The sequence below is a fragment of the Ambystoma mexicanum genome, chromosome 5q (genome assembly GCF_040938575.1).
Source record: "Ambystoma mexicanum isolate Mex_15411 chromosome 5q, UKY_AmexF1_1, whole genome shotgun sequence".
Classification (NCBI taxonomy): Eukaryota; Metazoa; Chordata; class Amphibia; order Caudata; family Ambystomatidae; genus Ambystoma; species Ambystoma mexicanum.
Genome location: NC_090933.1, coordinates 1295048908 through 1295073376, shown reverse-complemented (window position 1 = coordinate 1295073376; position 24469 = coordinate 1295048908). Strand labels below are relative to the sequence as shown.

Here is a 24469-nt window from a genome sequence, read left to right as displayed (position 1 = left end):
GCCTTTGACAACGTTGATCACCCCTTACTCCTGGACGCTCTTTCCTCCTTTGATCTCAAAGGCTCTGTCCTTAACTGGTCCTCCTCCTCCTAACTAGCCAATTGCTCCTTCGCTGACTCTTGGGGCGGCCGCACCGCCACTACCCACTCCCTTGACTTCGGCTTTCCCCAAGGTTCTGTACTTGGCCCTTTTCTTTACTCGCTATATACCTCCTTCTTAGCCCCTATAATTTCTTCCTTCGGAATCTCCCACCACTTCTACGTCGATGACACCCAACTCTTCCTCTCCTTCACTTCCTTCACTTCAGACATCCACCTTCAACACTCCTACTGTCTCAATGCTATCAAAGCCTGGATGTCCTCCCACTTTTCTCACCCTAAATACTGACAAAACCGAAGTTCTATTCCTTCCTGTCAATACACTCCCTCCCCTCTACCCTCCTCCTTTCATCCTCTTTCCCCCTGCACAACTCCCCATTTCTGCCTCTACTCGCAACCTTGGCCTCCACTTCGACTCAAACCTCTCCTTTAATCACCACATCTCTCACCTCCCGTGCTTGTCGCTTCCATCTCTAGAACGTTCGCAAAATTCGATCTTCCCTCACCTTTCACGCCACCAAACTCCTAATTTCCTCCCTCATCTTTTCTCGTCTCTTTTACTGCTCAGCTCTCCTCTTTGGCCTACCCGCCTCACATCTAGCCTGCCTTAAATCCCTCTACCATTCTGCCATCCGTACACTCTGCTCCCTCTCTCCTCATGATTCCATCTCCTCTTCTCTCTCCTCACTTGGCTGGCTCTTCTTTCACTCCCAACTCAAATTCAACTTCCTCTATCTCGTCTTCAAATCTCTTCACGATCTAGCCCCTCCTTACCTATCCTCCCTCCTCTTTTTCTACTCCCCTCTCGCCCACTCCGCTCTTCTGATCACTTCCTACTCACTGTCCCACCTGCACCATGTGCCCGTTTCCGCTCCTTCCAGCGCCTTGCCCCTTTCCACTGGAACTATCTTCCTCTCCCTATCCGCTCTCATCTTACACTTCTTTCTGCTCCTCCCTAAAATCCCACCTACTCCAACCCCCCCTCCCTAAAACCCTCTACTAATTCTCATCTTCTCCTGCCTACTCATGTTGTACTTCAATGAACTCTGCAAATTATTCTATATATTGTTCTTGGTTTCTTGGCTCATGATATGTATTGTACTGCTTCTTATGTATTCTTGTTGTTTCATGTAAAGCGCTTTGGCTTAAAGCGCTATATATAAAATCTAATAAATACAAAACCACACACCAGAAGGAGTGATGCAAAACATACGACTGTCCAAATATGGAGCCAGCAGGTGTTAATTGTTCCTTCATTGATCGGCACCCCAAGAACAGACTGAGAACTGGCAAGATTTTGGAATGCACGAGTAAAGACAATGTTTCTTCCACCGCACACATGCGTATGAAAAGCTGAATTACTCACCATTTCCCTAAACAGTCAATTTGGTGGTTGCAGAGGCACTGGAGAGGCATTGCTGAGTCCAACAAAGCATGCGACTCGCACAGTACTTCAGCCTGACGCACAAATGGCAGAACAGCCTTTTACGGAGTTGACCGCTGCTGTACAAGTGATGATAAGTGAGTGCAGGGTAAAATGGAAATGAGGAGACTGTTAATTTTTCTTTCCAAAATATTAAAATTAGCGTGTTTGATGAGCACTTCCATGCGCTAAAAAGGTTTGCATTGCATGGCAGCTTCCCCACCTGAGGCGTTTATGCAAATCTAATTAAAATTAGCATCTGTTAATCTTAATCTAAACAAACTGTTTGTGGTTGCCTGTATTTGCAAGGTTTCCACCTCGGTAACTGACTGATGACATGCATAGCATGCTACTTGCCTTAGTGGAGTCTCTAGACAATGGGATCACGCTTTCTCAGAGAGGGTGGAAGCTGAAACCTAAAGTGGACCACCATAGCAAGATCCTGGCATTGATGTAAGGAGCGCCATACCTGTACAACCTGTTCAGAATAGAGTGTTTGAACATGGGGCATTGGTATATGTTGCTGCCTGTTGATCCAAAGCCCTGAAATTGTGCTCTAAATGAGAACTTTGCGCTATCATGCCAGTTTTCCTAATGTGCAGTACTTATTCAGTCTTTGTAGACTATGAAGCTGATTGTTCGTAAACGGAGGCCCGGTTTCCTTGTACACCTATGACATTTCACTTGCCCTCAAACCTTTTATTTTGCTGCATTTTTATGATAACATTTCTATGGTTTGTGTGCATCTGCTTATACGTACCTGGGAATATTTTGTACAGCTGATGCACGTCATTACTAATGTACATGAAAAGAAGCTTATCTAGAGCATTTTTAGTCAATTTCTTTTTTTCCTAACAGCAAATCAAGAGGCAAAACTCGGATTCTGATGATGTGACCGGCGAGAATGTGCGACGCATCAGCATAAGCACCCTATACCTCATCAGCACCACCATCGATCGAATGAGTAATGTGAGTGCTGGGTATAGCAATGACATGTTAGTGAAGAAAATATCTGTAGGTTTATTTTGGGGCATGAAGGGTGCACATTTCTACTAATCCTCTACTTGTGGTCATATGCTGTGCATAAGGGGGTGCAAAGTGACAGTGGACTGCTTCAAATATGAGTGTTGAATTTCAAAGATTTTGTTGAGTTAAATATGATCACCATAACTCTCTCTGAACAAGGGTCTTTTGTGTGTGTGTGTGTTATCCCCTGTGTTATACTGTCCCCAGCCAATGACACGCATTCTCCTAAGCTCCACCCCTGGTGGCCATGTTCAGATTTGGTAGCGCACTTAAAGCGGCAGTATGAACCAAGAAGAGTCAGAGAGGGGAAGGCGGAAGGGTTTGCATGTAACTCCATGCTGGAGAACAGGAGTTACAGGTGAAGGCGTGCCCCTAAACGCTCCCATCAGAAAAAATACAAACCGCCAGGGATAAAAGGCCCAATAAACGCTTGCAGGGATTTCAAGTTTTATTTCTACAAAAATAGGTGTGTCAGCAAAGAACTCTGCTGCCATGGAACGTTCTGTCAAAAAAGGTGCAAGCAGAAGCTTAAAAAGCGATACAGCATCATAGTCTTCGTCATTAGATATGGTGAAAACCTGCGTGGCTGGTTGGTGCAACCCTATATATGACCGGCCTGCTCCATAAGGGATGCCAGGCCATTGGTCCTTGCCCAGTCCGTCCGTCTTCCATCATATGTGGTCTGCTGGACTCATCGTCTCCAGGAAACCAAGGCCAAAGGAGCAATTAGCTACATTTGTAAATAGTGCTATTCTATCATTATGTAGTGCACCTGGTATGCTCAGCCACTAGCACACGGGGAGCCTCGAGGTCACACTAACCCACACACACACTTCACTAATCCTGATTGCGTTTTTCAGCCTCCAAGTCTTCCACCATTGCTTTTGAACTGTAATTTATCTCTCCCTGTACCTCACGTTACAAATCATGTCATTGTGAAATAAAGGTGGGACAACCATGCTCTTAGATGTTTTATGGTGGATGGGTTTATGGTCGGTGGTCTGCAGTCAACTGGTATCTTGGAATTCAGGGGTCTTGGTGCTGGGGCAGTTGTGGGGGCTATAACTCGTGGTTGGCTGAGTGGGGATCAGGGGCCTGCTTTGGCCTGTGTGTGAAGACGCGCACGCCAAGTTGCCCAGCGCTGTCTCGTGGTCTTGCAGGGCACATTCTTTCTAGAACACACATATTGACAACAATTTTAGAACAAAGGAAGGTTTCTGTGAAAGCTAGTAGTGTGGGCCACTCTTGTCAGTGCTTGGGCCTATTCATATTTCTCCTTCAGGCTTGCGCCCTGTGTATAACATACTGAATGGCCGTACAGGCCTTATGCTATGGCTACTCAATGTCTGCAAAATGAAGTCTGCTTATATGCGCACACTGTCTAAGCATCTGAATTACATACAATATTATTATTACCTTTAGAGCGCTCCCCTGGACTATTATAGTTCTTCCAATGGGACTCACCTCACCCTAAAGCGCCTAAGGGGATGGCATGGGTGTGTTTCCTTTCCAACACAGCTAAGTAACTTGTACCTTCTCCAGCATGGGGTCTTGCATGGATTCACATGCTTATGAATCAGATTACACAGCCGTAAATATACACAACCATGGGTAGAGGCAAGGCTCACAAAAGCAGTACACTTACCCCTGGAACAGACTCACCTCAAACAGGTTATGAAGCAATGCTTGGCCGACCTGGGACTCCTCCCTGGAATCCCTGTCGACACAGTAGAATTGTGTGAAGGTGTCGGTAGATCCTCCACGTAGCAGCCATGTAGAAGTCGAGCAGGGGAACATCAGAGAGAAACGCAGTTGACACCGCAATGGTTCTGGTGGAGTGGGTTCTTGGCTGTCCTGTGTCAGGTGTATCGACCCAGGTTCAAGTTATTATGCTGCAACATTTGGTGCTGTGGGCTTAGAAAATCCAAGTTGGCTGAAAAGCCCACATTTGCGCCAGAATCCAGGAAAACCGCGCAATTTTTGCGCACACCAAAATGGTCGCCTGACCCACCACCCACCAGTGCGAGCGGGATGGGCCAGAAGCGCCATGAGTAAAACGTGGTGCCAAAGGAAAAACAGCAGTGCCTGTTAGCTCAAAAAGCGCTTTGAAATCACCTTTGTTTCTCTGAATGCAAGCTCAAAATGCCTATTTCAAACATTGCAAGATATTCAAAAATCTTACTGAACACCAGCAGACATTTGGTATTCACACAAGACTTCATTCTACCAGATCTGGAAAGATGAAGAGCCTAAAATAATGTTCATAACAAAACTGGCTGAGCTGTGGATGTCAGCAGCTTAAGTGAAATGGGATTTAAAGCCACTAAAATCGTAATGTTTAAAATAAATGAGTGACCTACTTTTGAGTGTCACATAGGTTGCAACTGTTTAAATGTCATAGTTTTGAACTTAGAATCAGCGTTCTAGCTGCATGTGTCAAAATTGTAAGTTTTGATTTGAATGAAGAAAAATGGGAACAAAAGTGACCTTTGGCTGAAGCCTGGCTTAAAGGGACGGAATTCTGCCCAGCAACTATCCCCCGACTGGAGTTGAAACTTGCCCAGCAACTGTATTCACAGGCCGGGCCTGCCTCCTGCTGCCTCACCAAAAGGAGATTACACCTCTGTGATTGAATCAGGGGAGGAGTACTTGGGAATGCAGGAAAACAGAACAATGAACTTCCCTTTGCTCCAAGCCATTGCTAAATCAGGGGGCTGTAAATGGCTTCCTCTTGGAAGGAAATGGGAGGGGCACTGCCTCTGTGAGCCAGCTGAGCTTGGAGGAAGTGGACAAACTAGAAATTCCCCCATGTGCTTTGGGAAACCACACCCCTCTGGGCCAGAGCATAATTTTAGAAAGATGGATAATTCATAGTACATAATTGTCAACATTATATCAATAATGATTCCTGTGATTTTTCTGTGCACATTTTAAGAGGTGTTAGGACTCTGTGGTATGTTCTGGGGGGTAGTAGCGGAAAATAGGGTATTACTCCAAATGTATGTATGTTAAAAATCTGACACTTTATCATCTGTAGCCCATATTCCTTGCGCACAATTGTGTAAATTCTGGAAAGGTTGTGTTCTGGATGAAAAGGGCAGAATTCTGTCAAAAGTGAACACAACATCTTACAAAGACAGGGATCGGATGGTTTGGCGCTACAGAAAATATGCTAACTGGACATATAATATTAGAAAAATTGTACATAGATAAATATGCATTTAAGTCAAAAATAGATTTGTGTGCAAAGTGACAAGGGGAGTGTTCTTTCTGTATGCCATAAAAATGATGTCTCATGACATGGGATGACTCACAACTAAGTTCCCCAGTCAGGCGACAGATAATCCTATAGCCTATCGGGATCCTCAGAGGGTTGGGCATAGAAAGTCAGCCTTCCCACCCACTTTCAAAAGACATAAAAAGAACCACTGAAAGCCAGATAGGGACATTCACTTTCCACTTCAAACTGATTTCTTGCGAAGCGCTTTGCCAGAAGACTCCAGAAACAGAACTTAGAATCCAGACTTCAGAACTTGCAGCAGAGAGGCCTAGTCCACAAGCTGAATCCTTCAGAGGCCCCAGAATCCAGCAACCTAACTAAACTATTCAACAGCCGGGCTGTGCTGTTCGCTTCTGGCTAGAACCTTTGCCGGAACCAGAGACCCAGACCAGCAGAGCTGACCCAGATAGCTGTGACTTCAGAACCACCCGCCGGAAGTCCAGTCCAAACCTGTTGACTAGATCTTGACGGCCTATTTCAAATTTATAGTGTGAGTATCCAGCCAGAACTGTGCAGAACCAATCTTAGTCTAAAATAATCTCATCCCATCCATTTCATTTTTTTTTTTTTTTTTTTACCACTGCACGTACCACTAGATGGCGGCCTATGCAAAGCCTGTGATTCCATATCCCCTTTTCACTTTGTTCACTTTACACCCCCTGGTGTTATGGGAGCCATCCCCCTATGCACCTCGTAAATTTAGCTGCATGAGTCCCCCCCCTTCACCCTCCTCTGCCCCCACATTCTGCCCCTGCATCCTCCCTCCCCATCACCCCACCCCCCTCCCATCCATTCCCCCCAACAAGGCCTGTGGCCCCACATTTCCCTTACTGTGGTGTCACAGACCTAACCCCCCAGGCGGAGACCCTTGCCCCGGTCCTCCCATTTCTCCCAATCCATACATCTAGGCCCTTCATCTCTGCCCACAATGTCCTGTCCCTCCTCATCCCCTCCTTACTGCTGGTCACCCTCCTTCTCCCCCCCCAAACCCCATCAAAAGCTCTACCTCCCCCACAGTACTCACCAAACCCCTTGCCCAACGCTTCAATATAGCAGACCCCCCCCACGAACTTACTACACCCCCACGCTGCCCCCCCCTCTAAAGAACAAGTCCAATAACTATTGGTCTCGGGGGTGGGGGGGACGTGAATATTGACGCGACCTTTGAGCTATAACAGTAACCTTGTGAAACCAGTCCTTTCCCCCCTCAAGTGTTCTCCCATCTGGATGGCGGGGTATTAAGCTTCCAAAACTTTCTAGTGCCCTGAATTCTGCAGCGTCCATGTGGCGTTCCCTATGCAGACGCTTCACCAGCCTGGTTGGAGCTCTTCTCACCGTTGGTTCCACCCCCGTCCGGTCCATACCCCACAAGTTCCTCTGTGGCTTGCTTAATGTTCTCTTCTGTCACCACCTGGTGCCTCACCCCTTCCCATTCGAAGATAAGTGCAAAGGGGTATCCCGATTTGTACGTTACCCTTTTTTCTCAGAGCCATCTGGTTAAGGGGACACACTTCTTACGCCTCAAGTGTCTGGGCGGAGAGGTCCTCGGAAATGGCCACCTTGAAGCCTTCATATTCAATGTCACCCATGCGCCTGTCGTCCTCCAAAACGTCCACCTAGTCTCGGTAGTAGTGCATTTGAGCAAGGTCCGAGCGGGGCCCCTTGCCTCTTCCTCCCGCACGGTGTACTCTATCCAAGGGTACCGTCTCCCCCTCCTTAGAACCCAGGACCATCCCCATAATTTCCTGTATCTTACACTCCAGCCCAGCCGCCGACTCCCCCTCCTGTTCCCGCAGGCCAAAGAAGCAAAGGTTGTTAAGCCACTCCCTATTTGCAATGTCGTCCACCTTGAGCTGGAGTTCCTCCTCTCGCCTTTCCACTTCTTGGCGGCTGGCCCCTACCAGAGTCTCAAGGACCACGGACGAGGTGTGATTTGCCCCCAAGCACTCCATCCTGTCCTCCAGGTTGATCACCTTCGCCAAAAGGTCTGCCACTTGGAGCCAATGTCCGTTCTCATACCCTGTATCTCCTCCAGGATCGCTTGTATGTCCGTTGTATTGGTGCCAATCGCTGCAGAACACTGATGAGGTCTACTTTTGCCATTCCCTCTATTGTGTGAGTTCCTCCTTCCAGCTCATACACACAGGCTGTGGTGCCCAAGACAGCAATCCCCCACCTCGCCATGAGCCACCTCACCTATGTGTCCTCTCCCAGTTCAAGGGGCCCTCCTCACTTCATCCTTGGCGTCAGGTCCGCTGTCCTGGTACTCAACCATTAAGCACCCCCATAGGTCCCGCTCTTCTTCGGCTCTACTCCATGTGGGTCGGACCCCACAGTTGTACCTGGGCTTTGTGTCCCCGGGCCCTCCCAGCTTTCTAGGCTCCTTATACACCACAAGCACGATTCCGTGGCGCCTGTGTGCACCTGGCAAGGGGTATTCGGGTGCCCCAACATGAGTCAGGCCCCATGCGGGTGCACTATGTCTGCTTTTGCTCTGGGTGCATGTGATCTCTGGGCACACCGTCTCCTGCACCATCCACCAGAGCCACCCCATGTTAATCTCAAGGCCTTGCTCCCCTTGTGGTGTTCTCCAGTCGCTGGTGGGGTGCAGAGGGGGGTGGCCGGGCGGTGCCATCTTCTTTCGGTTCTAGGGCTCCTCACAAGGCCCCCTCTCCACCCGTCACTCAGTGGTTTCTCCTGGGGGCCAGGGGGGTGGGGGTGGATGTTGATCTGTCTCCTGGTCAGGCCGGTTGCTTTTGCTTTTCTGGGGCTTCTGGCTACACCGGCCTCCAACGGGGTGGCCCGTTCCAGTCCCTTGCCGGCCCTTGGTCCCCACTCCTGCTGGCACCTCACTGCTGGCCTATCAGTGGGCCCATTGGTGGGCCCATTCCTGCTAGATTGTGGCTGTGCACCAGCTATCCTCGAGGTCCACCCCTCCAGCCAGCAGGCACTATGCTCATACCACAGGATTAGGGGGGAATTTAGCAATCCCACCTGCCGGTCTTCTTTCCAGCTTCTCCTCCTCGGGGGCACGACCCAGCCTCCTTATATCCCCTGCAGTAGGTAGGGGGGTGGGTCCACCGGTCCCGTTGTGCACCTGTGCAGCCAGGGGGTCTTTCAGTGCGGAACCTCACAGTGGCTACTCCGGACTTCCAGGGCCCCCGGCTTCCACCAGGTATGGCCCTCCTGCGACAGGCCGCTTCGCAGGCAGCTCGGTACGTCGTCTCAGTCACGCGGAACAGTGCCAATTCTGCCTGGGTATGGGGTCGGAGGCTCTATCTGAACTCCCAACAACTTACCTTCCGCCGTGGCGGTTCCCGGGCACCCAACTCCTCAGATGCTCCACGATACACCGGGGCATGGGAACGGAGCCTAACTATCAGGCATCCATCTTGCCTGCACCCCCTGGTGGTCTCAGAACACGATATTTCATTAAAATGAATAACCAAATATATAATATGTATGTAAAAGATACAAACCACGAGTTACAGAACTTGCAGAAACAAAGAATCTGAGGGACTTCGACACGTGAAGGACCATGGGTACAATGGACGTCACACACTAGGGATAGTATTACTGACACTCCCAGTCTAAGTCCCTTTTCGACTTTCGAAAACAAGTCATTCAATACCCTGCACGTACCACTAGATGGCGGCCTATGCAAAGCCTGTGATTCTAAGCAAATCCACAAGCCTCAGAAATATATACACACACGCACACTCAGTGTAAAAACGTTTGTTAAGAGAGTTAAGGTGATCATAGTTAATGCAACAAACCCTTGCAGTTCAGCACTCGCATTTGAATCAGTCTACTTTCACTTTGCGCCCTTTTTGCAAAGCGTATGACCACACTGAAGACATCACAGAATTTCAAGCGTCAGTTTGAGGCCTACTAGCCAATGCACATGTTGCACCAATAGGTTTCTTTGGGGCCAACTAACCATGGCCTTCATTAGTGAGGTCATTAGGAGAGAGTGAAAAAAGAAACTTATCAGTGTAACAGTGAAGTTATCTGTGATGCCATTATTGTGGTCATAGGCTGTGCAACAAGAGGCACAAAGTTAAGGTGGACATGCTTCAGATGAGAGTGCTGAATTTCAAGGGTTTTGTTGAGTTAAATCTGATCACCTTGACTTTTCTCTCAAAGGGTTTTCACTGAATTTGAAATGATTTGCTGCTTTGGGTTTTTCCTGTTAAATCTGATCCCCTTAACTCTCTCAACTAAAGTATTTTCACAGAATTTCCAGTTTTTGTAATACTATAATTGCTTTTGGGGCCTACGCGCCATTGCCTTTGGGCACGGCCTTAGCCACTATACTTGTTGCACCAATACGTTTCTTTTGGGCCCACCATCAAGGTCTTTGGCCATGGCCACTGTAAATACAATAGGGCTCTTTGGGGCCCACTAATCCTGGCCTTTGGCACCATGGGAGATAGCTATATTCTTGGGAGCAGGGGGGGGCAACCCCTTCATTATCAAACATTTATTAACCACAAACCTGACCTGGAAATTAAGTCAGTGCTTCATGCCCAAGTTGTTGCTTATTTAGCCCAAATCCGCCCAGCAGTTTTTGAGCTTCGGCTTTGATTTCTTAATAACCTTTCAATTTTGTAACTAATCTTTCCCAAAGCATCCAGTCTAGCGGGGCCCGGGCATACAAAACTTTCTGCAAAATGTCAGCCAAATCCGTTAGTTAATAGGTTTGGTGGCCCACACAGGACATTCTCACGCCAGAGGTCTCTGGCTCCCCGAAGAAAAGGAGTTACACATAAAAGTCCTGGAACTGTGGGCAGTCTACTAAGCCCTCAAGTCTTTCCAGCCCAGCTCTAGGAAAAGGTGGTGTGGGTCTTCATGAACACCACCACCACCATGTTCTTACATCAGGAAACCGGAAGAGGCGGGACGTGTTCCCCCACTCTCTCCCTAGAATGCAGTCTATGACACTGGGCCATTCTTCAGTGCATGTTTCTCATGACTTTTCACTTGACAAGCATCAAGAACAACATTGGGGCCTCTCAGCAGGCAACTACGGACCTGCCACGAATGGGAGCTTCTGCAAGTGCAAGTGTCACGCCTCTTCAGGAAATGGGATCTTCCTTAGGTCGACCCATTTGCAACAGCTTCCAAATCAAAATATCAGAAGATTACCAGCAGATATCCTCAGCCGAGGAGCCTGGGGATGCCTTCTCGTTCCCCCGGGAGGGTCTCTTCCTGTACACTTTTCCTCCACTTCTGCTGCTCCTACTTGTGTTCAACACACTCTTACGTTGCCACTGCAGCATGATCCTCATTGCACCGGTGTGGCAAAGGCAAATCTGGTACGCAGACCTTCATTTGTCAGTGGTTCCAGAAAGGCAACTACCTCCACTTCCCAACCTCACCTTCAGAGAAGGAGGTTGAATCCTGCACCACGACCCAGAATCCCTGAATCTCACAGGCTTGCTCCTGCAGCCTTAGAATTGGGACACTATTCGTTGCCTTTGGAATACAAGAAGATCCTGGCTAGGGCCAGAGTCCCCTCTACATGGACTTGCTACAGGCACCTTTACCTGCTCTCACTGGCCAAGGCTGGCCTTGCCCATGCATCTATAAAGGTCCACCTGGCCGCCATATCTCGGTACAAATGGGCTCCAGGCAAGCTCTCCCTGTGGTCTTTTCAACCTATTTAGAACTGCGTAGAAATAGTGTGTCCATTCTGTGATTTCAAACCTGTGAAAGTGTCATTTGAATCTTACTTTATTTCTGAGAATCTACATTCTACATTTCTACATCTTCATTTTAAAGCTAAGTACCTAAGCTTTCCAACAAGCCCAAAACCGATTTATATAGTTTTTCGGTAATCGCAAACGACGCACTCGGGAAAAGTGCCGCGAATTGCAATTTGACTCAAATTTCTGAAGAATGGCCCAGTGTCATAGACTGCATTCTAGGGAGAGAGTGGGGGAACACGTCCCGCCTCTTCCGGTTTCCTGATGTAAGAACATGGTGGTGGTGGTGTTCATGAAGACCCACACCACCTTTTCCTAGAGCTGGGCTGGAAAGACTTGAGGGCCCAGAAGACTGCCCACAGTTCCAGGACTTTTATGTGTAACTCCTTTTCTTCGGGGAGCCAGAGACCTCTGGCGTGAGAATGTCCTGTGTGGGCCACCAAACCTATTAACTAACAGATTTGGCTGACATTTTGCAGACAGTTTTGTATGCCCGGGCCCCGCTAGACTGGATGCTTTGGGAAAGATTAGTTACAAAATTGAAAGGTTATTAAGAAATCAAAGCCGAAGCTCAAAAACTGCTGGGCGGATTTGGGCTAAATAAGCAACAACTTGGGCATGAAGCACTGACTTAATTTCCAGGTCAGGTTTGTGGTTAATAAATGTTTGATAATGAAGGGGTTGCCCCCCCCTGCTCCCAAGAATATAGCTATCTCCCATGGTGCCAAAGGCCAGGATTAGTGGGCCCCAAAGAGCCCTATTGTATTTACAGTGGCCATGGCCAAAGACCTTGATGGTGGGCCCAAAAGAAACGTATTGGTGCAACAAGTATAGTGGCTAAGGCCGTGCCCAAAGGCAATGGCGCGTAGGCCCCAAAAGCAATTATAGTATTACAAAAACTGGAAATTCTGTGAAAATACTTTAGTTGAGAGAGTTAAGGGGATCAGATTTAACAGGAAAAACCCAAAGCAGCAAATCATTTCAAATTCAGTGAAAACCCTTTGAGAGAAAAGTCAAGGTGATCAGATTTAACTCAACAAAACCCTTGAAATTCAGCACTCTCATCTGAAGCATGTCCACCTTAACTTTGTGCCTCTTGTTGCACAGCCTATGACCACAATAATGGCATCACAGATAACTTCACTGTTACACTGATAAGTTTCTTTTTTCACTCTCTCCTAATGACCTCACTAATGAAGGCCATGGTTAGTTGGCCCCAAAGAAACCTATTGGTGCAACATGTGCATTGGCTAGTAGGCCACAAACTGACGCTTGAAATTCTGTGATGTCTTCAGTGTGGTCATACGCTTTGCAAAAAGGGCGCAAAGTGAAAGTAGACTGATTCAAATGCGAGTGCTGAACTGCAAGGGTTTGTTGCATTAACTATGATCACCTTAACTCTCTTAACAAACGTTTTTACACTGAGTGTGCGTGTGTGTATATATTTCTGAGGCTTGTGGATTTGCTTAGAATCACAGGCTTTGCATAGGCCGCCATCTAGTGGTACGTGCAGGGTATTGAATGACTTGTTTTCGAAAGTCGAAAAGGGACTTAGACTGGGAGTGTCAGTAATACTATCCCTAGTGTGTGACGTCCATTGTACCCATGGTCCTTCACGTGTCGAAGTCCCTCAGATTCTTTGTTTCTGCAAGTTCTGTAACTCGTGGTTTGTATCTTTTACATACATATTATATATTTGGTCATTCATTTTAATGAAATATCGTGTTCTGAGACCACCAGGGGGTGCAGGCAAGATGGATGCCTGATAGTTATGCTCCGTTCCCATGCCCCGGTGTATTGTCGAGCATCTGAGGAGTTGGGTGCCCAGGAACCGCCACGGCGGAAGGCAAGCTGTTGGGAGTTCAGATAGAGCCTCCGACCCCATACCCAGGCAGAATTGGCACTGTTCCGCGTGACTGAGACGACGTACCGAGCTGCCTGCGAAGCGGCCTGTCGCAGGAGGGCCATACCTGGTGGAAGCCGTGGGCCCTGGAAGTCCGGAGTAGCCACTGCGAGGTTCCGCACTGAAAGACCCCCTGGCTGCACAGGTGCACAACGGGACCGGTGGACCCACCCCCCTACCTACTGCAGGGGATATAAGGAGGCTGGGTCGTGCCCCCGAGGAGGAGAAGCTGGAAAGAAGACCGGCGGGCGGGCTTGCTAAATTCCCCCCTAATCCTGTGGTATGAGCATAGTGCCTGCTGGCTGGAGGGGTGGACCTCGAGGATAGCTGGTGCACAGCCACAATCTTGCAGGAATGGGCCCACCAATGGGCCCACTGATAGGCCAGCAGTGAGGTGCCAGCAGGAGTGGGGACCAAGGGCCGGCAAGGGACTGGAACGGGCCACCCCGTTGGAGGCCGGTGTAGCCAGAAGCCCCAGAAAAGCAAAAGCAACCGGCTGCCCCAGGAGACAGATCAACATCCACCCCCACCCCCCCTGGCCCCCAGGAGAAACCACTGAGTGACGGGTGGAGAGGGGGCCTTGTGAGGAGCCCTAGAACCGAAAGAAGATGGCACCGCCCGGCCACCCCCCTCTGCACCCCACCAGCGACTGGAGAACACCACAAGGGGAGCAAGGCCTTGAGATTAACATGGGGTGGCTCTGGTGGATGGTGCAGGAGACGGTGTGCCCAGAGATCACATGCACCCAGAGCAAAAGCAGACATAGTGCACCCGCATGGGGCCTGACTCATGTTGGGGCACCCGAATACCCCTTGCCAGGTGCACACAGGCGCCACGGAATCGTGCTTGTGGTGTATAAGGAGCCTAGAAAGCTGGGAGGGCCCGGGGACACAAAGCCCAGGTACAACTGTGGGGTCCGACCCACATGGAGTAGAGCCGAAGAAGAGCGGGACCTATGGGGGTGCTTACTGGTTGAGTACCAGGACAGCGGACCTGACGCCAAGGATGAAGTGAGGAGGGCCCCTTGAACTGGGAGAGGACACATAGGTGAGGTGGCTCATGACGAGGTGGGGGATTGCTGACTTGGGCACCACAGCCTGTGTGTATGAGCTGGAAGGAGGAACTCACACAATAGAGGGAATGGCAAAAGTAGACCTCATCAGTGTTCTGCAACGATTGGCACCAATACAACGGACATACAAGCGATCCTGGAGGAGATACAGGGTATGAGAACGGACATTGGCTCCAAGTGGCAGACCTTTTGGCGAAGGTGATCAACCTGGAGGACAGGATGGAGTGCTTGGGGGCAAATCACACCTCGTCCGTGGTCCTTGAGACTCTGGTAGGGGCCTGCCTCCAAGAAGTGGAAAGGCGAGAGGAGGAACTCCAGCTCAAGGTGGACGACATAGCAAATAGGGAGTGGCTTAACAACCTTTGCTTCTTTGGCCTGCGGGAACAGGAGGGGGAGTCGGCGGCTGGGCTGGAGTGTAAGATACAGGAAATTATGGGGATGGTCCTGGGTTCTAAGGAGGGGGAGACGGTACCCTTGGATAGAGTACACCGTGCGGGAGGAAGAGGCAAGGGGCCCCGCTCGGACCTTGCTCAAATGCACTACTACTGAGACTAGGTGGACGTTTTGGAGGAGGACAGGCGCATGGGTGACATTGAATATGAAGGCTTCAAGGTGGCCATTTCCGAGGACCTCTCCGCCCAGACACTTTTGAGGCGTAAGAAGTGTCCCCTTAACCAGATGGCTCTGAGAAAAAAGGGTAACGTACAAATCGGGATACCCCTTTGCACTTATCTTCGAATGGGAAGGGGTGAGGCACCAGGTGGTGACAGAAGAGAACATTAAGCAAGCCACAGAGGAACTTGTGGGGTATGGACCGGACGGGGGCGGAACCAACGGTGAGAAGAGCTCCAACCAGGCTGGTGAAGCGTCTGCATAGGGAACGCCACATGGACGCTGCAGAATTCAGGGCACTAGAAAGTTTTGGAAGCTTAATACCCCGCCATCCAGATGGGAGAACACTTGAGGGGGTAAAGGACTGGTTTCACAAGGTTACTGTTATAGCTCAAAGGTCGCGTCAATATTCACGTCCCCCCCACCCCCGAGACCAATAGTTATTGGACTTGTTCTTTAGAGGGGGGGCAGCGTGGGGGTGTAGTAAGTTCGTGGGGGGGTCTGCTATATTGAAGCGTTGGGCAAGGGGTTTGGTGAGTACTGTGGGGGCGGTAGAGCTTTTGATGGGGTTTGGGGGGGGGGAAGGAGGGTGACCAGCAGTAAGGAGGGGATGAGGAGGGACAGGACATTGTGGGCAGAGATGAAGGGCCTAGATGTATGGATTGGGAGAAATGGGAGGACCGGGGCAAGGGTCTCCGCCTGGGGGGTTAGGTCTGTGACACCACAGTAAGGGAAATGTGGGGCCACAGGCCTTGTTGGGGGGAATGGATGGGAGGGGGGTGGGGTGATGGGGAGGGAGGATGCAGGGGCAGAATGTGGGGGGCAGAGGAGGGTGAAGGGGGGACTCATGCAGCTAAATTTACGAGGTGCATAGGGGGATGGCTCCCATAACACCAGGGGGTGTAAAGTGAACAAAGTGAAAAGGGGATATGGCTGAGCTGCGAATAGCCACGCTAAATGTCAAGGGGCTGAATTCCCAAAGCTAAAGTTCATTGACGGGTAACATGTCACAAACAGCGACTAGCAGTGCTTTTCCTGCAAGAGACCCACTATAATCAAGGGGGCGGAGTCCCCAATTAAAGGTAGTGATATCGGTAAAGCGTTCTGGGCCTCCCATAAAGGCCTCAAGAAGGAAGGAGTAGGTATCATATTAGCTATGGCGTTTCGGTTGATGGTGACACAGGTTAAGAAGGGGTTCGGGGGCCGGTTCCTGGGGGTGAAGCCTTCATGAGGGTAACCGGTTCACACTAGCCAGAGTATACGCGTCCAGGACAGGTGAACATTTTGATTATGGTACTGGTATGATGGAAAATTGGGCGGAAGGGGTCACAGTGCTTGGGGGAGACTTCAACCTAGTTGAAGACCCGGCCATGGACTGTTGGTCTCTGAAGGGGGGCGACCAAGGAAAATGCTGACTTTAGGAATTTGCTGCAGGATTACCATTGGGTGGACGTGTGGCAGGAGCCCCATGCGGGCCCGGGAGGGTACACCTCTTCTCTCGCCCCTCGTCTGCCCCCCCACCCCCCTCCAACACCAATCCTATAACAAGATAGCTAAGCTGCTGGTGCCATGGAAGCAGAGGGAAGTGGTGCGGGGACCGAGAGTCGAGGTGATAACATGGTTGGACCACCAATTGTTGGTTGGGTAATGGGGAGTCCACCTCGGTGACAGACGTGACGGAGGTACAATGACACTCTGGTAAGGGATTGGGTGTTTCGCGACTTTCTGGGGCAGGAGATAGGGGCGTACTTTACAACCAATGATACTGGGGAGGTAAACATGGCAGTGGGGTGTGAGGCGGCCAAAGCTACATTCAAAGGGCTGCTCATTGTTAGGGAGAATTCTCATAAAGGGCTGATTTCCCTTACTTAAAGAGTCCCCCAGCAGCTTTGCTGGATTTCTAGGGTTTATTTTTTTCACCTGGTAAGAGTGAGCCTTTTTCCAACTCTTATGTGTTTTGCTGTGTGTATGTTCACTGTTTGTGATCTTGGGCACTGGAGCCTCACCTACTCCACGTGCACCACTTTTTGTGTGTTACACAGCACCTTCAGTGCAGTGACACAGGGTTGTCTTTAAGGCTTCCCACCGACTCCATTTTTCTGGGGCTGACTGCTGTCCCCCAGAAACAGGTAAAGTTGCCATTAACTTTATATAGTCACTTTAAATTGCAGACCCAGTATACCCCATTTTACCTGGAATACTGGAAAGGGTTAACTCTTATCCCTTTTTGTCTGTGCCTCTTGGAGCCTTGTTTCGCTCCCTTTACTTTAAGACTTGGCTGGTGGCAGTGGTATCTACCCTAACTTTTGTACCGCGATTCTATTTTATAAACGTGTATTTTTTAGGCTATTGTATTAGTCTCGAACATAAACCCGCTTGACCAAATACATTTTATTTTGGTTCCGGCTGGGTTTATTCACCATTTCTTTTTGTTAGTCTTTCTCGAGTTTTTCTCTGCGCGCCAAACCGGGGATGATTCCTTTGTTCGCTGTCTTTTTGCGGGCTTCTGCACAGAAGCCCTCCTTAAGGTGCCTGATAGTCTAAGTAGGCAGGATGTGAGGGAGGGATCTACGGACCCCTGCCATGGGTTGCCTTAGTAACCCAAGTCCCACTCTTGGCTGATTGGCTAAGGGGACTGGCCTTGCCAGGCCAGCCACCTTGCTGTGTGATTGGGGGAAAACTACATAAAAAGCAGGTCTCTGGGACTGGAAGAGCAGAGTCGCCACTGGAACGAAAGAACCAACAAGGAACTGGAAGAGGACCCCTACCACGACTGAACCGCCCGGTGAAGCCCTGCTGCAGGTCCCAATCTCCAAATTCGACGACCGAGAAGATACTCCAGGAAACTTCTTCCCTTGAGCTGGTGGAACCAACCAGTTTGCCCAAACTACAAGTCAGGACCCCTCCTCTGGTCGAATTCGCTATACAGACCTACAGTGGGCCAGATAGCCAGGTGTTTTGCTCTACTGCTGGTTTCTTCACTGGGTGGCGCAGGACCCTCCAATCTTCCTACTTTGTGTCAGTCCGACAGTCGCTTCAGGAACTGTGAGCCTGCAGGAACCACCAGGAACGTCCGCCTCAGCTACAGCTCCCTCTCCGTTTTAAGGTACTTTGCAAATCCGGTTGTGCGTTTTGCTCAGCCGCGGTGAAAGTGTTTGAAATCTTTCTCCAATCCGAGGGCTTGTTCTTCTCTTCTTTGAACTAACTTTTCTACCGACCAACCTCGTCCAGAATCTGTGCCACGAACTTTACCACGAACTACATTGAACCTATTATCTTGAGCAAAAGACTTTTGAACCATTGATTTTGGCCCTAAGCCTTTTCTATCTGATTTTAACCTTCTAGTCTCTCTCGTTCAGTTGCCCTGCTTGCTTACCTGTTGGTTTTGCCTAATTTCTAATAACTTTGTCTTTCCCTCCCTTTTAAATTGCTGGAGTGCCATTTTGCTCCCACTTCATTTTGTGAGCTTAACTTGTCTGGGATTTAAGGGAAGTGGTGTGGTGTATTTTTGATTGTGATTTTTAACTTGCTTATAATAGTGAAATGTTATACAACTGTTGAGTAAATTAATATATATTCTTTTACTTAGAAACCTTGAGTCAGTGTTTGCCTGAACCATAGTAATTGCTGTCCTTTGTGTAACCACTTGTACTGCTCACTTACTCTTGAGATAAGTCTGGCTGCTCCGCTACTGCTACCACTATAACTGTGTAGTACAGGCTTGTACCAAAGGTGAAATTGTACTGTCACTTGTAGTCTTAATTGTGTGTAGTGTTCTCAAAGGGTACTGCATATGATTCTGCTTAACACTCATTGCGGAGTGGGCCTGGAAAAAGAGGGAGCGAGGTCTAGTTGAAGCCAAGCTCTGGGGATAGCTGAAAGAACTTCGTGCCCAGCTAGTACGGAAGGGGGTGTATAGGAGCGAACTACTGGGCATTATGAGGGACAAGAGGCAAGAGTTACTCGATATCCATAGGTGAGGTGTTGAAGCGGATGAGGTATACCCGGCAGAAATATAATATAGAAAAATGACGCGGGAGGAGGTGTTAGCGATTCGCAAGGCCCGAGGCAGGATGGATTCACTGCAGACTTTTATAAACAGTACCAGGATCATCTAGTTAGGGTGGTGGTGAACGGGAACATGTCGCAGGCGCTTCAGCAAAACTGAGGTACCAGGCAGGGCTGCCCCCTCTCTCCGTTCGTTGCTCTATGCATTGGCGATGGAACCATGGGCCAGGGAGGTGTGGAAAGCGGAGGGGATAAAGAGTGACATGGGGAGGGCGCATGCATAAAATGAGCCTCTTTGGAGATGATGTTCTGCTGTATATTGCGGCCCTGTTGTCCTCTGTGGCTTGCCTTATGGAGGGCCTGTCGCACTAAAGTCAAGATCGACAAATCAGTAACCATGCTGGTTGGAGGGTTGTTGGGAATAGAGGTAAATGTTGTAAGGGAGCTTGCGTTCCAGGTGAAGGAGGAAAACTTGGGAATACAGGTGTATAAGCGAGCAGGGGATCTCTACGCAGGGAACTTTGCACTGTTATGATTAACAGTCCGGGAGGAGGTGGAGTGGTGGGGATTTACGTGGATGGCACGCCTAAATTGCATAAAACTGGTAGTATTACCTACATTCCTGTTCCAGATGCTCCCGGTGGAGGTCCCAAAGTCCTTTTTTGAGGTCAAGTCAGTCCTACTGAAATTCTTGTGGGTAGGGGCCAAACACTGCATCACATATAAGACACTGATCCTCCCAAAGGAAGAGGGTGGGTTTCCCGGATCGCCCCGTCCTACTACAAAGCGGACCAGCTCCGGTTGCTGGTGGATCACCTAGACCTGGCATCGCAAGGTCTTGTCGCCCGTTCCTGTATCCTGAGGGGGGTGTTAAATCACCCCATCCTGGAAGTTCTATGGACACACTGGCGGGAAGGGGGGGGGATTGATGATTGTCCACTTGGCCATCCCCTAACCCCCCCACCCCTACCGAGTTGTATTTGGGATCCACCATTGCAAGACAGGATTGTAGAATCAGCAGCGTTTCAATTGTGGTATGAGGCGGGTTGAGTAGGAAGGGCCAAATGTGGGAAGATGGAGCCTTCATCACAATAGAGAAGTTAGCAGAATGCCTGCAGATAGGCAAACTGTCCATTCTCCATTACCTGCATCTGAAGGGGTTTCTACTGGAAGGTTGATGGGGGTGAATCTGCAGAGGGGGTTCACAGACTTCGAGAGACTCCCGTTTACAAGGACAGGCTCTAGGGGCCTCATAGCTAAACTATATAAGATGTCTGACAGGCGCGAATCGCCCTAGATTTTATTACCCACAAGGCCTGGCAAAGTCCAAAATGTAGGGGTTTAAAAAACACAATTTTCAGACATTTGCCGAAACACACCGGCAACACCACATGTCCTACCTTCCTACCTTCTCACAGGTGTCCCAACGAAAACAGTATCTCACATGCGTGGGTGCGCTTACCTGGGTGGAAAAGAAAAATGGTTGACTGTCCCAAAGTCCAGCGGCAGTCCCAGGGAGCCTCCATTGCTCCTTGTAGGGAAAAGCTGTAACACAGCCCAGCTAGGGCTCCTGGACGGTCAGGGGTGATGTCCCCGGCCGTGGGCGCCTGTCTCCCATGTGGGTGAGATTGTCACCAAGTCTAGTAGCAGTCCCGGGGCGCCCCGGTGGGGTCCCCGTCCCTCCCCGGAGCGCAGCATGGCCAGAGCTCCAGGACGGCCGGGGGTGCTGCCTCCGGCCTTGGCCTCCTGACTCCCATGTGGGTGGACTGTCCCCAAGTCCAGCGGCAGTCCTAGGGAGGCCTGGCAGGGTCACCAACCCTCCCCTGGATGGAAAAGCTGTACCGCAGCAAGGCAAAAGCTCCAGGATGGCCGGGGGTGCTGCCCCTGGCCTTGGGCGCCTGACTCCCATGTGGATTGACCATCCCCAAGTCCATCTGCTGTTCCAGATTGTTAGGCAAAGTTTGTATGCAGTACCCTTTGGAACCACTACACACAACTAGGACTACAGGTGTAAGCAAAACCAACCTTTGGTATAAGTCTGTACCACACAGTTTTTGGTAGCGTGTTGAGCAGCCAGGCTTATCTCAAGAGGGAATGTGAGCTGTAGTGATGTTACACAGTAGTCTACAATCACAAGTATTCAAATAGACCCTTATACTCAAGGTTTCTTGGTTAAACACTTATTAATTTGTTTCACAGTCAGTTATAAAACATTCACTAGAAGGAGGCAAACCATCATACACAAATATACTTCAATACTTTACACTTTCAGGCTCTGAGGCATTTAAAACTACTTTGAATTAGGAGCAAAAAGGCATAGGTTAATAAAAAGGAGGTTACATTTATTCCTAAACGGTGCCAATTGTTTGAGTTGGTTTATAGTCTTTCTGTCGGAAAAAAAGCATTGAAATACCAAACCATCTAATACAAAGCATTGAATGCCAAACCATAGACACACCATACTAAAAAAAGAAACAACCGTTCCGTCAAAACTACTGCATCGACAAACCGGTCATGATGAGCAAAAAAAAAAGCATTTTATATGTGGACAACTTAAACTTTATGGGCCCCCCCGCCCCCCAACTCCCGACCTTAGCCCCTCCCCAACCCCCCACCTTACCCACGAGCACCTTACCTTCCGAATGCCCTCTAAACAATGAAAACCGCACCACAAACACCACAATAAACAGGTCATGGCGAAGATCCAAGGTAAAAGTACCATTCCAAAGGAATAAATTCAATGGCAAAATCTACGGAATCCTGAAAAACAGGTTAAAAAATAATAATCTTTAAAAATAAATCCAGGTGAAAGATGCGCGACGTACAAACCGAAGCATCCAACAGGACTTCAAAAATGGAGTACACGTACGGCGTATATGGACGTAGTACGTATGATGAACGGACCATTTTACAACACAAACATTAAATAGAAAAATTAAATAATTAAGCCAACAGTCAACCCACATGGGAGTCTAGCGATAGAAAAAAAAGAACAGTTTATTGTTAGAAAAAAAGTTAATAAAGGTTTGTTAGTTTCATTTAACAGGCATTACATTACAATATTAATATAACATTTTCATAATTCACATTTCGATGGACTGGTGTTAGATGCATTAGCATTCGATGGATTGACCAGATACTGTTTGAGTTCACCAGAGGAGTCCATTCAATGCAATGGGCAGACCAAAGTCAATGGGGTAGAGTCTTGTATAGTTAAAAAAAACGGTTCTGGTAGTAAAACGGAAAAGTCTTTGCCACGTTTCTCAGAAGTAGTTCATGATAGAATCATATTTTGGGTCACAAGCTGATTAGGCCTGCAAGTTGCCAAAGTTTCAAGCACTTTCGCAGTGAGAGGTAAGTTCTCTCGATCAGGTTTTCACAGTACCTTACAATGAAGAAAAAGATGCAGCTGAAGACGTCTGTTCCTGCAGATCTCGCTGTTCCTGAGCCTCAGTCGTGGGGGCAAGAGGGAGGACGTCGGGGGACTCCTGCACTGGGACTGGTCACAAAGCTGCTAAACTGGCAAATCTTCAATTCCGGTAGCTGTAGACAAGCACACAAACTGATGTCCCTCTACCTGGTTATTCGGTTTCCTGCAGCACGCTGAGGAAAATAAAACTATTTCTGAGAATGGTATCCAGGTGGCTTAGGTTTCGAGTTGATTGGTCCCACCAACTCAAAGGGAGAAGTCGTTCTTGCAGAGGCTTCTCTGTTGAGATGAACTTGATTCGGACCTGCAGCAGGGCTTCACCGTGCAAACCAACGGTCCAGGAGTTGCAGCAGCCGTCCTCTTCAAGCTAGTCTTCGGTTCTTTCGTTCCAGTGGTCGACTCTGCCTTCCAAGCCAAGAGACTTGCCTTTTATTTAGTTTCCTCCCATTCATTCCAGCCTAGCTGCCACTCACCCAGCAGTGTGGCTGTCCTTGCCGAACAGTCAGCCAGCCAGCCAATCACGCCAGTTTCGGAGGCTGTAGATGTTTCAGAGGCAGTACCAGTGCGCTGCTATGCGGAAGACTCCTGGCGACAGAGAAGCACACACAAACAGCACAGAACTCAAGCCGCATTTCGGCAGATTCGTCGAAAGAAGGCCGCACGCCGGCGGAAGGCACCTCGGAGCCTACCGACCATATGCCCAAAAAGCATGTTGCTATTCCGCAACAGCATTTAGTGCAAGGCGATAAAGAAAAACAGGCACAGGGTGCTACTGAGCAGCAGGAGAAATGGCAGCCTGAGCTAGAGCTCTGTTCCCGGCAATATCCGAAAGCAAAAAGTATCCTTCCGTGATCCATCAAAGAACAAGTTAGAGGAGGAAGGTGACAGCGGGGGGTCCCTGCTGTGTACTGGCACAAAACATCTTTAATTGAGGGTGGCGGCAGAGGCAACGCTCAAGGCGGACAATTCTACCCATAAGGCGCTTCCGATGAAGGCGGAGTGCCTAGGTAACTGAGCCCGGTGCAGTGTAGGCAGAAAGGGGGAGGAGCCTAAATTCCCCAACGGCCTGCACAAACTACCCCATGTCGTGGCAATATCCTAGCCAACTGGCGGCCCTGCTAATGGCACGAAAGAAGTGTGACCACACGCCTGGTGCTCCCTGTGTAGCGGAGTGCGGAGACCTGTGAGGAGCCTCAAAAAGTGGTCCCTATTGAAAGGAACAGATTGCCGGCGGCTGCTCTGGGCTCTGGCAGGTGGCAAGAGTGTTGCACGCCCACCCATTGAGCAGGGGAACCAGACAAGATCCTGTGGTCGGTCTCAACCCGCTTGGCAGCCCGGGCTGCCGGACGGATCCCCCCCCACCTGTATCCTCACTGCAGCATTGGAACAGGTTGGGCTGGTGAGCGAGGCCCGGAAAGGAGGTCTGAGCGCTGCAGCGAGCCTGCAGGACCAGACTGGCCTTGTAAAGCCTGGGGAAAGAGGTGGTTGAGTGAAGTGCCGAGGGACAGGCTAAGGCACATCCGGATGGCGCACACACCCGAGTAAAAGTTACATAAATAAGAAGGTGGAGGCGCGTGCAGGCCCAAGGCTGGCATAAACGCCTGTCATACACTGGTAACATAAGGAGCTGCAAAAGGTGGCCTGTTGAATTTGGAACAATACCCTGCTCTGAATGAGCAGGAGGAGGCCGGTTTTCTACTGCCACGTGTGGAGAGGGCAGACTGGGCACCACCACGCAGTGGAATCGGAGGTGAGGAGTGCGGAGGGGCACTAGCAGCGTTTTGGCAGACCTATAATCCAGATCGGTTAACCAGCGTTCACCTCATCGGGGAGCGGAGCATGGGAAATGTTGAGAGGCAAAGAGGTAGATTGGATAATACCCTTACCATGTAAGACCTGATATTGTCAA

General features: G+C 49.5%; 1 protein-coding gene across 2 annotated transcripts in view; it reads left to right on the top strand.

Annotated features, from left to right (window-relative positions):
- The window catches only part of MROH1 (maestro heat like repeat family member 1), a 2813132-nt gene that overhangs the window by 714577 nt on the left and 2074086 nt on the right, over positions 1-24469 (top strand). For both annotated transcript variants that reach the window (XM_069621886.1, XM_069621885.1), the window contains exon 14: positions 2380-2490. In XM_069621886.1, coding sequence (XP_069477987.1) covers positions 2380-2490 — 111 coding nt within the window. The remainder of the gene's footprint in view (positions 1-2379; positions 2491-24469) is intronic.